Source organism: Scyliorhinus torazame, chromosome 8 (assembly GCF_047496885.1).
Source record: "Scyliorhinus torazame isolate Kashiwa2021f chromosome 8, sScyTor2.1, whole genome shotgun sequence".
NCBI classification, from domain to species: domain Eukaryota; kingdom Metazoa; phylum Chordata; class Chondrichthyes; order Carcharhiniformes; family Scyliorhinidae; genus Scyliorhinus; species Scyliorhinus torazame.
In genome coordinates, this window is record NC_092714.1 from 231,350,946 (window position 1) to 231,363,593 (window position 12,648).

Sequence of the window (12,648 nt, forward strand, 5' to 3'; positions counted from 1 at the left end):
CCCTGAGGGGAACAGGCTTTCCCCTCTTGACTCCACCACATCCAACAGTCTGGCCAGGTCAGCATCTCCAAAACGAGGAGTGTGTCTGTGCGGTTGCATGGCTGCATGCTGCCTGGGGTGTGTTCGGAGGGAGTGGTTTATGTGCTGCTCCCCCTCTTTAGTGGGGAACTGCCGGGCACGGTCCAGATTTGTCAACTGGCGGGACAGCCATTGTCACTGTGAAGTCCTTGGCAGTTCATTATCGACCCTAATTGATGTTAGATACAGGTCGCGGTCTCACCGGGTTGGCCATCGGGAAGCACCCTGCAAGCTGCGTCGCTACCGCACTTAGTGCTTCTCTCATTGGATTACGCCCATGGTATTTAAGTAAAACTGATTTCTCCTCTTCAAGAGTTAATCGATTGAAGGTTATAGATAAAATTGTAGCCAGTTAAAATGGCTAACTCCCGATTTAAAATGGCGAACGGCAAAGGCTGATGGGAAAGTCAGCAAACAGGACACAAACAAGCAGCTGCGCGTTGAGTGTGTATTTACCTCTGGAAAGGCCAGACAAGATCGATACCGGCAACCATCAACATAACAAAACACCAGCCATCTGCATATTAATGAGAAATCCCCGGGAACAATGAGCAACATTTAGACACACAAAGCAAAACCAGACTCTTTGGCGCCAGCAGAAGCCTACACAAAGGGAGGTGAACGCCCACCTCAAGACCGCCCATCGATCAGGGAACCGCTCCAGCATTGGAGAAAATCGAACCAAGTGATTGGGACAAAGTCCAATCACTTGGGACCAGGTACAGGGTCCGCCCCGAAAGGCGGGAAGCCCCTGGGGACTAGAAGAATAGAGTCCAAGTTCAAATCGGCCCTTCTGCACCCTTCTTCGTCTTCGGACCGGGTCACTCAGCAACGCAGACCAACCCTTGACAGTGACCGGTCCAGCCATCGCGAAACATCCCGTAAGTCTTACTTCAACGCTCGCAACGAGATAGGCGCTCCCAGCTACCAATCTGTACCAACTTCAAATCCCGCAGGCTCAGAACCCGAACGAAAGGCCATTTGTTTCCCTGACCTGGTGGGCCAGTTCCAAGTTAAGTATTGGCCTGTTAGTCGTAGAAGTAGCTTAGACATAGAATTTGTACATGAGTAGTGATTGCTGTGTATAATAAATGTGCTTTGATTTAAATCTTACTAAGCTGTGTATTGGATTATTGATCATTACTCGGACTTGAACCACGTGGCAGTATCAGAAAGATACCTGGCGACTCAAGAGCAAAGGTGATAAAACAGAGCAATTAAACTAAGGCAAAAGTTAGCAACAAAATCAAAGCAGGGAAGTGGACTTCTGTACTAACATTTGAGTCTGCTCCACCATTCAATCATGCCTGATATTTTTCTCATCCCCATTCTCCTGCTTTCTCCCCATAACCCCTGATCCCCTTATTAATCAAGAACCTATCTATCTCTGTCTTAAAGACACTCAGTGATTTGGCCTCCACAGCCTTCTGCGGCAAAGAGTTCCACAGATTCACCACCCTCTGGCTGAGAAAATTCCACCTCATCTCAGTTTTAAAGAATCGTTCCGTCAGTCTAAGGTTGTGCCTTCAGGTTCTAGTTTTTCCTACTCGTGGAAACATTCTCTCCACATCAACTCTATCCAGGCCTCGCAGTATCCTGTAAGTTTCAATAAGATCCCGCCTCATTCTTCTAAACTCCCAATGAGTACAGTCCCAGAGTCCTCAAGCACTTCTCGTATGACAAGCTCTTCATTCGAGGGATCATTCTTGTGAACCTCCGCTGGACTCTTTCCAAGGCCAGCACATCCTTCCTCAGATACAGGGCCCAAAACTGCTCACAATACTCCAAATGGGGTCTGACCAGAGCCTTATACAGCCTCAAAAGTACATCCCTGCTCTTGTATTCTAGCCCTCTCGACAAGAATGCTAACATTGCATTTGTCTTCCTAACTGCCGACTGAACTGGCACTTTAAAAAATATTTAAAGTGCCCAATTCTTTTTTTTATCCAATTAGGGGGCAATTTAGCGTGGCCAATCCACCTATCCTGTACATCTTTGGGTTGTGGGGCTGAGACCCACGCAGACACGGGGGGAATGTGCAAACTCCACATGGACAGTGACCCGGTGCCGGGATAGAACCAGGGTCCTGGGCACCGTGAGGCAGCAGTGCTAACCACTGTGGCACTATGCCGCCATTGGCACGTTAACCTAATGCCTAATGAACTGCATTGGAAAGTAATTTCTAGAGATATGGATAGAAAGTGCCAAGCTGAAGAGAGAATTATTTTGCCAGGCCCTGGGTAGAAAAGAATGCTATATGCCTCAAAATTAAGGTATTGGTGCTATAAATACCAAAAAAGAATTACAAAACTGAATATCTGTCAATGAAGATAATCTTGTTCTTTCATGGATGTGGGTGTCACTGGCAAGGTCAGCATTTTTTGCCCATCCCTATCTGCCCTTGAGAGTTTCCTTTTTAAACTGTTGCAGTCCATGTGGTGCAGATACGCCCACAGTGCTGTTAAGAAGGGAGTTCCAGAATTTTGGTGTTGTAACAGTTGTCACGGATTTGTCTAATAACAGCAGCAACACGAACCTAACAAGACATAATAGGATGCAATCTGTCGAGCAACAGAGAGAAGTCTGCTAGCGACAGCAGTAGCCAGTATTCAAAAGGTCAGATGATATGCATCTTTCCCAGTAATGAGATTAGAAGGCATCTAGATAGAGTCAGGTGTGAATCATGGGCGGGATTCTCCGACCCCCCGCTGGGTCGGAGAATCGCTGGGGGCTGGCGTGAATCCTGCCCCTGCCGTGTCCCGAAGTCTCCGCCACCAGAGATTTGGCGGGGGCGGGAATCCCGCCGCGCCAGTCGGCGGGGGCGGGAATCGCGCCGCACTGGTCAGCGGGCCCACCCCCGTCGATTCTCCGGCCCGCGATGGGCCGAAGTCCCGATGCTGGAATACCTGTCCCGCCAGCATGGATCAAACCACCTTTTGAACGGCGGGACAAGGCGGCGCGGGTGGGCTCCGGGGTCCTGGGGGGGGTGCTCGGGGCGATCTGGCCCCGGGGGGTGCCCCCACGGTCATGTGGCTTGGCTCGCGATCGGGGCCCACCGATCCGCGGGCGGGCCTGTGCTGTGGGGGCACTCTTTTTCTTCCGCCTTCGCCATGGTCTTCACTATGGCGGAGGTGGCAGAGACCCCCTCCCCTGCGCATGTGTGGGGATGAAGTCAGCAGCCGCTGATGCTCCCGCGCATGCGCGGACCCGCGTCGCCCGGCGAAGACCTTTCGGCCCCGGCTGGCATGGCGCCAAAGGCCTTTCCCGCCAGCCAGTGGAGCGGAAAACGCTCCGGCGCGGGCCTAGCCCCTCAAGGTGAGGGTTTGGCCACTAAAGGTGTGGAGACTTCCGCACCTTTGGGGCGGCCCGACGCCGGAGTGGTTCCCGCCACTCCATCACGCCGGGACCCCCCGCCCCGCTGGGTAGGGGAGAATCCCGCCCTATGTATTAGTGGAAACAGTTTACCTAGACGATTGGGAGATCAATGAGGTGCATACTTGTTAATTTCTAGAGTCTTTTGAGAGGGGCAGACAACCAAATACACAGAACGCAGTATCAAAGGGGAACAATGGTATAATTGCCAGCACCCTCAGAAGTAAGGGAAGCTAGTTTACATATAGCAGCCTGGAGACTAGTTTTACATCTAATAGCTGAGAGGGTCAGTTTTACATCTAATAGCCTCCAAGTCTTAGAGCCAAGGCAGTGCAGAAACCTTCACAAAGTGAGTTTAAAGATCTTTTCTGGACTAGGGAAAGACCTTTCATCAACCCTGTATTGAGTGGTAATTATAGGTTTTAACTTATAGATCTATTTACTTGATAGGTGAATTGTTTTGGGAAAGGAGAAGTCTTAAGGAATACAGGGATCATAGATATATTTTGAAACCAGGGGTAGGTTCTACATAAACTGTATGTGTGTTTAGTACTGCATATACTTAACTGTCTTAGTGCAGTATAGTCCTGTTCATATGAATTTTCATATGTAGGGTGGCATGGTAGCACAGTGGTTAGCACCGTTGCTTCACAGCGCCAGGGGCTCGGGTTCGATTCCGCCTTGGGTCACTGTCTGTGCGGAGTCTGCGCGTTAACCCCGTATCTGCGTGGGTTTTCTCTGGTTTCCTCCAACAAGTCCCTTAAGACGTGCTTGATAGGTGAATTGGACCTTCTGAATTCTCCCTCAGTGTACCCAAACAGGCGCCGTAATGTGGCGACTAGGGGATTTTCACAGTAACTTCATTGCGGTGTTAATGTAAGCCTACTTGTGACACTAATAACGATTATTATTATTTGTCTATAATTTAATAAATAATCTCTTTAAATTGTTACATGACACTGGGCTGCTTATTCTCACTGGGGTTTCACTTGACCCCTCACACCATTCCAAGAACAAAACTATACACCCCCCATGAACCAGTGTTCCAAGTTGGGATACCCTAGCAGATATCATCAGCGTGGTTCATGAGACAGTGAAGGATCAGTGATACAGTTCCAAGGCAGGATGCTGTGTGATTTGTAGGGGAATGTTTGGGTAGTGCTGCTCCCATGCATCTTCTGCCTTGTTGTTCTAGGTGGTAGAGGTCACGGGTTTGGAGGGTGCTGTTGAAGAAGCCGTGGTGAGTTGCTGCAGTGCATCTTGCATCACTGCAGCCACCATGCACTGGTGGTGCTGGGAATGAATATTTAACATGGTGGACTGGATGCGGATCAAGCAGGCTGCTTTGTCTCAAATATTGTTGGGGCTGTACTAATCTAGGCAAGTGGAGAGTATTCCATCAAACTCCTGACTTGCGCTTTCTGAAATAGTGGGTAGATTTTGGGGGACAGGAGATGAATTATTTGACACATAATTTCCAGCCTGCCTTTGTAGCCACAATGTGTATATGGCTAGTCCAGTTCAGTTTCTGGTCACTGGTAACCCCAAAGATGTTGACAGTGGGGGAATGAGTGATGGCAATGCTATTGAATTGAATATTGAACTAAAAGAATGCTGCCTAATGAATAACTATAATGCATATTAAAGAATAACCAAGAGCAAATAAGCTGGTAACTTTTTCTCAGGTTTCTATCCATGCTCAAAGATTGCTTGAGGTTTGTTGAGTCAATTATTAATTCCTATAAATTAATGACTACATATTCCGTGATATGTAAAATGTATTACAGTCCGTTATGCAGCCATCATATTTCAAAGCATCAAAAGCAAAGAAAATGCCATTCATTTGCTGCTGCGTTTTTTACTTCAATAACTTGGTCCCTCGCCAATACAAGGAAGCAGCTGCCTGTCCTTAGAAATCTCTCTCCATTGCTCACTGATGTCAGGTGTGATATTAAAACTTTTTTTTAAAAATGGTAATACTAAGAAACTGTCTCCTGTCATTCAGGAACTTCTGTTGTGATTTTCAAATGACACCTGAGGTGGATTCTCCGTCTCGCCGTACCCATTTTCTGGTAAGGCACGGCCCCGCTGACAGCGGGATTCTCCGTCCTGGCAGCCAGTAAATGGGGTTTCCCATTGTGGGCACCTCCCATGCCATCGGGAAATCCGCGGGCGTGAGTGCGCTGCCGGCGAAACGGAAGATTCCACCAATGGCGAATCCAGCCCCTGTACTTTTTTTTGATAAATTTAGAGTACCCAATTATTTTCATTCCAATTAAGGGGCAATTTAGCGTGGCCAATCCACCTAACCTGTGCATCTTTGGGTTGTGGAGGTGAGACCCATGCAGACATGGAGAGAATGTGCAAACTCCACACGGACAGTGACCCAGGGCTGGGATCGAACCCGGGACCTCGGCACCTTGAGGCAGCAGTGCTAACCATAACATTTGTTCTAACTTTGCACAAATACCTGGTGCAAATGTTCACTTTTACCACCAGATGGGAACTGGCCGGCAACAGCTTGGCTGCCTGATTTCAACACCGCCCAATTGTTATTTCCAGTGAAATCAATAGAAACAGATTTAGCAAATAAGGTAGGTGGCATATTTTATGAAAAATACTAAAATAAGTTATTCTATGCATGTTTCAGGCAGTATGTAGGTAAATAGTCTTGAGGCATATCATTTTCCAATGGAGGACTTTAATCATTGCTTTCAAGACTATTTTAACCCAGACTCAATTTATTGAAACCTACAAAGCATAGGCTAACTTGTAATTGCTTTTCAGAAAAGTGCATTGGACAGAACTTAGGCACCAAATGGAGTGATGATATTCCCCCTCCATTATCCAACTGCTGGTTACCCGTTTTTCAGACAATAAATGGACAGCTGCGAGTAGAAAATGTCGCTGTACGCCAGACACCCATTCACTTTAGCAGTTAGGGCAGATTCTGACAGAAAGAGGTGCAAGTGTGACCTCTATTTTATTGTTGAAAAAGCATTGTAAAAATATATTAACAATAATGCAGTAGACTGTGTGGCCGCTTTTCAAATGTTTTTTTATTTTTTTTATTTCTCCCAATTAAGGGGCAACTTAGCGTGGCCAATCCACCTACCTGTACATCTTTTGGATTTTGGGGGATGAGGTCCACGCAGACACGGGGAGAATGTGCAAACTCCATGCAGGCAGTAACCCGGGGCTGGGATCGAACCCGGGTCCTCAGCGGCGTGAGGCAGCAGGGCTAACCACTGCGCCACTGTGCTGCCCTTTTACATGTTTTTTTACAGACTTTCTGCCGTGTAAAAATTTTCGCAGGATGATGCCGCTTTAAAAGCCAAGATTTAGGATAGAAGATCCCACTTAAGTGGAATTTATCACAGTTATTCTAAAAGTAAGGTTAAGAATAGAAACGCTGGGCGGCACGTGGCGCAGTGGTTAGCACTGGGACTATGGCGCTGAGGACCCGGGTTCGAATACTGGCCCTGAGTCACTGTCCGTGTGGAGTTTGCACATTCTCCCCGTGTCTGCGTGGGTTTCATCCCCACAACCCAAAGATGTGCTGGTTAGGTGGATTGGCCACGCTAAATTGCCCCTTAATTGGAAAAAAAATAATTTATAAAACAAAAAAGAATAGGAAAGCTGCCCTAATTTAAGGTGCCTGTTGAATTCCTACAGTACAGAAGGAGGCCATTCAGCCCATCAGATCTAACCGACTCTCTAAAAAAGCACCTGACCTAGGCTCACCACCCTGCCCTACCCCTGTAACCCAATAACCCCACCTAACCTAGGCACCATTGGACACTACGGAGCAATTTAGCATGGCCAATCCACCTAACCGTCACATTTTTGGACTGTGGGAGGAAACCAGAGCACCCGGACGAAATCCCCGCAGACACGGGGAGAAAGTGCAAAGTCCACACAGACAGTCACCCAAGGCCGGAATTGAACGCGGGTACCTAGCACTGTGAGGCAGCAGTGCTAACCACCATGGAAATGTTTAAAATCGGTGTTCATTTCAGCAGCAACATTAATTTAGCAAAACATTCCAAGCTCCTTCATGATTTGAGGTCAGATAATAGCCGAACAAAAGAATAAAGATGTGGCCAAAGGTACAACTAAAGAACGATTGCAAGCAGGCCCTTCAATGAAGGTTGGAGGGCTGAAACAAATGGAAAGGTTTGAGTGGAAAGTTACAGAGTGTGCGTGCGACCAAAATTAAGGAAAAAAGCTGAAAATACGTTACTCCGTATTCCTGCATTTCTAGTGTTGAATTCAGCTAGATATTCCTCCAAAACCTGCAATTTGCTTGTTAGTTACATTTGTGACTGCACTGCTTTCTGTGAATCAAATATTATTTGGTAGCAATATGGAAACATGTGCTTGATATCTCTGTGAAACAGTGAAACGGACTGAAAAGTATGAAGCAACAATCACATTACATTGTTGCATTCTTTGGGTGGGATTTTGCACCCCCCCCCCCCCCAGAAGCGGAGGCGGACCACCATTGGCCAGCGGCAGGATCTCCTCGACCCGCTGCTGCGAACGGGTTTTGCTGTTGTTTGCACCCTTCGCCAGTGGGGAACTCACAGCAGCAGGTCGGCGTCAGTGCGACCAGAAGATCCCATCAGCGGGAACGGCTGGAAAATTAGGGCCATTGTTTCTCAGATAATATTCCTTCCCAAATAAAAGTACAAGAAAAGGACAGAACTAGTACAAGGTGCTGAAGTGAACAATGAAAATCACGGAAACCAGAAATCTTGTGTGTGATTTAACGAAAGAATTTCAGAGTCCGCTTTCGAATGAATTTAGCGAGGTGCTTGTTGAGGCCGCGTTTTCGTCATTTCCTGCACTGGTGAGCTCAGCTCGCCAGTGCAGGACCCGGATCGGGGCGCCATTTTTAAAGGCAGCCCTGATCTTTCGACCCCCCTCAGCGATCCCACCGCAGCCTCCGGACCACAACCCCCCCCCCCCACCCCATTTCACCCATAGTACCACTTCTGGGATCCTCAAGCCTCCCCCCCACCTCTTATGTGTAAGGCACCCCCGAGTCCGACCCTTGGCACGGGAAACCTGGCACCCATGCACAGCCAGGGTGCTGAGGTGGCAGTGCCAGGCTGACAGCGCCAAGGTGCCCAGGTGAAAACAGGAGTGCCAGGATTCTACCCTGGCCTGTCCCTGACCATGTTGAGGTCTCTAATGGCCAGGGAGCCCCCCACCCCCTCCACACCCCCATTCAGGTGCCATTACGACTTGTCCATCTTTGTGGAAACCAATGTTAAATGGCACCCTGGAGAGATCTCCTGGCTCCTGGGAGCCCGGAGAATCCAGCAAATGAATCATTTAAATGTGTAGATCTGGATCACCCCCAGTGAGGGCAAGATCCAGACCGTGACGTCTCGCGAGGTCCGGTTGAAGCTCGTGAGACGTCTTGAGCGTCGGGAATCTTCAGCGGCCTTGGCACGACCCCAAATCGGCTCGACGAGGCTGGTAAATCGTGCCCCTTGATTGTGAACAATCTCTCTTCCACTTCATTTCAGTATCTGCAGTTTAATGTTTTAATGCTTATCAATCTTGACCTGGGTTTGACGAGTTAAATTGATCAGGAAAAGCTTTTGTCCCTGTGTTTTTTCTCTTACATTCAAGCCACACATTTTGCATACGGAAAAGCGGTGATGGATTTCTTGCAGCTGCTCTAGCTCTGTGACTGCTAGCTCTTCTCCTCTACTGCCAGAAGTCATTGAAGATGAAACCTATAATTCACATGGGTTTGAAAAAGGAAAACCTAGTTCCCTTTCACACTGAAAGCTGCTACAGCTGGCCCACTTCACACATAACCTGACTCACTCTAATTAAGCAGTTAACAGTTTCACACACCAATACTTACAGCTGTCTTCTTCCTCTGTAAAGACGCTGATAACATAACACGCGTAGACAAATCCAATGAGCTGCAAGAGAAAGAGAAGCTTCAAAATAATTGCAACCTCCTTTTAATTGAACATTTATACTCAAATCTGTATCTCTCCAATCTTAATATCAGATCAGTACAATAGAACATCCTCAACTACAGTATTCTCCTCAGCAACCACGTTATCATAAATGATATGTTTGAGTGCCTCAAAATGTTCTATTATTGGTATGAAGTTATGAGTAATACATTTTACAGAAAATCTCACAGTACCTCAGTGTATTAGGATGTTACTGGACGCAGATTTCATTGCATTTTCAGGAAATTGAATGCAAACTTTCAGGGGATCAGAGCAGCAGCCAAATTTGTAGCACCACGGTTGGCTCTGCTACAGAGGGGAGGAGCAAAAGGTGTAGAAATGCGATAGTCATAGGGGATTCAATTGTGAGGGGAATGGATAGAGGTTTCTGTGGCCGCAAAAGAGGCTCCAAGATGGTATGTTGCTTCCCTGGTGCTACTGTCAAGGATGTGTCAGAGCAGCTACAGGACATTCTGAAACAGCCAGTTGTCGTGGTACACATTGGTACAAAAGACATAGGTTAAAAAAAAGGATAAGGTCCTAAAAGCAGGATATAGGGAGCTAGGAAGCAGGTTGAAAAGTAGGACCAGGAAGCATTATTACTACTGCCACTTGCTAAACAGAGTAGAAACAGAGGATATATAGAATGAATATGTGGCTGAAAAGATGGTGTGAGGGGGGAGGATTTCAGACTCCTGGAGCATTTGGCCCAGTTCTGGGGGAGGTGGGACCAGCACAAATGGAATGGGTTAAACCTGGGCAGCACCAGGACTGATGTCCTTGGGGGTATACTTGCTAGAGTGGTTGGGGAAGGTTTTAGCTAATATGGCAGGTGGATGGGAACCTATGTAAGGATTCAGAGCAGGGAGAATCAAGAACAAGACAGCATGGAAAATAAGAAAAGTGATAGGATGAGAAATCAAGGGTCAGAATCAGATAAGGACACAGTACAAAAAGAGTAGGGATGGGACAAGGAACGTTAAAAGGACTAGCCTTAAGGTTTTGTACCTGAACATGCGGAGCATTCAAAATAAAATGGATGAATTAGTTGTGCAGATAGATGAAAAGGGGCATGATATAGTTGGGATTACGGAGACATGGCTCCAAGATGACCAAGGATGAAAACTAAAAATTGAGGGCTATTCAATGTTTAGGAATGACAGACAGAAAGAAAAAGGTGGTGGACTTACATTGTTGATTAAAGAAGATATTGATATTGTATTATTCCTTGTGTCTGAATAAAGCTCGTAGTCTTACATTTAAAGTTGATGCTTTATTGTGTGAGTTTGTTCTCTCTCCAGCGCTTATACTATACGTTACATCTGAGCTGCCTGTCTGTGGCCTGCTCACCAGCTGCTCTTAATGTGAAGAGTGCCTCTGACTTCCTGTCTGTCTATATTTATACATCTCCCTTGCTCCCTCAAGTGATTGCTTAGTTGCAGTGCATTTATATTGACCCCTTGTATATATACAGATATGCAGATCACTAAAGATATAATAATGAGGAAAAATATCAGCACAGACTACGCGGAATCTGTATGGGTCGAGTTAAGAAACAACAAAGGGCAAAAAACATTCATGAGGGTGGTACACAGACCACCAAACTGTAGTGATAATGTTGGGAATAGCATTAGATAGGAAACCAGAGATGCATCTGATAAAGGAACATCTGTGATTAAGGGTGAATTTATTCTGCATATGGATTGGGTGAGTCAAATTAGTCACAGTACAATAGAAGACAAATTTCAGGAGTCCTTTCTGGATGGTTTTCTGGACCAATACATTGAGGAACCAACAAGGGAACAGGTTATCTTGGATAAGGTATTGTGCAATGAGAAAAGATTAGTTGGCAATCTAGTTGTGAGAGAACCCTTGGCAATGAATGACCATAATATGACAGGATTTTTTGTCAAGGTGCATAGTGAGGTAGTTGATTCTGAGGCCAGCGTCCTGAATTTCATTAAAGATAACTATGATGGTATGAGGCATGCGTTGGCTATGATGGACTGGGAAACATTACTGAAAGAATGGACAGTGCACAGGCAATGGCCGGCATTCAAGGAACAAATAGGTGAACTCCAAAAGTTTGATTATTCTTATTTGGCATAAGAGTGGAAAAGGAAGTGTGGCCAAACCATGGTTTACAAGAGAAATTAGAGATAATGGGCGATATTCTCCGGTATCGGCACGATGTCCGCCGACCGGCACCAAAAACGGCGCAAATCAGTCGGGCATCGCGCCGTCCCAAAGGTGCGGAATCCTCCGCATCTTTGGTGGCCGAGCCTTAACGTTGAGGGGCTAGGCCCGCGCCGGACTGATTTCTGCCCCGCCAGCTGGCGGAAGTGCCCTGCCAGCTGGCGCGGAAATGACATTGCCGGGCGGCGCATGCGCGGGAGTGTTAGCGGCCGCTCACGGCACCCCGCGCATGCGCAGTGGAGGGAGTCTCTTCTGCCTCCGCCATGGTGAAGACCGTGGTGAAGGCGGAAGGAAAAGAGTGCCCCCACGGCACAGGCCCGCCCGCGGATCGGTGGGCCCCGATCGCGGGCCAGATCGCCCCGCGCCTCCCCCAGGAGCCCGCCTACGCCGCCTTGTCCCGCCGGTAAGAGAGGTGGTTTAAGCCACGCTGGCGGGACAGGCATCCTAGCAGCAGGACTTCGGCCCATTCGGGCCGGAGAATCGCGGGGGGGAGGGCCCGCCAACCAGCGCGATTCCCGCCCCCGCCGAATATCTGGTGCCGGAGAATTCGGCAACCGGCGGGGGCGGGATTCACGCCAGCCCCCGGCGATTCTCCGACCCGGCGGGGGGTCGGAGAATCTCGCCCAATATTAGATTCAAAGAAGAAGCATACAAATTGACAAAAAAAAATTGGTTTGGGAGCATTTCAAAATCCAGTAAAGGCAGACCAAGGGATTGATTAAAAAAGGGAAAATAGAGTATGAAAGTAAGCTGCAGGGAAAATAAAAACTGACTGCAAATGTTTCTATAGGTATGTAAAGAGAAAAAGATTGACAATCAGAAATGGGGAAATTCATATCGGGGAACAAAGAAATGGCTGAGGAACTAAATTTGTACTCTGCTTCTGTCTTCACAAAGGAAGACATGAATAATGTACCAAAAGTTCTGAGAAACACAGTTTTTAGTGAGGAGCTGATGGAAATCAGTATTAGTAGAGAAATGGTTTGGGGGAAATTAATGGGATTGAAGGCGGATAAAT

General features: G+C 47.4%; 1 protein-coding gene across 2 annotated transcripts in view; it reads right to left on the reverse strand.

Moving 5' to 3' along the window:
- The window catches only part of LOC140428443 (sodium/potassium-transporting ATPase subunit beta-1-interacting protein 3-like), a 379,078-nt gene that overhangs the window by 53,846 nt on the left and 312,584 nt on the right, over positions 1-12,648 (reverse strand). For both annotated transcript variants that reach the window (XM_072514900.1, XM_072514899.1), the window contains exon 5: positions 9,335-9,395. In XM_072514900.1, coding sequence (XP_072371001.1) covers positions 9,335-9,395 — 61 coding nt within the window. The remainder of the gene's footprint in view (positions 1-9,334; positions 9,396-12,648) is intronic.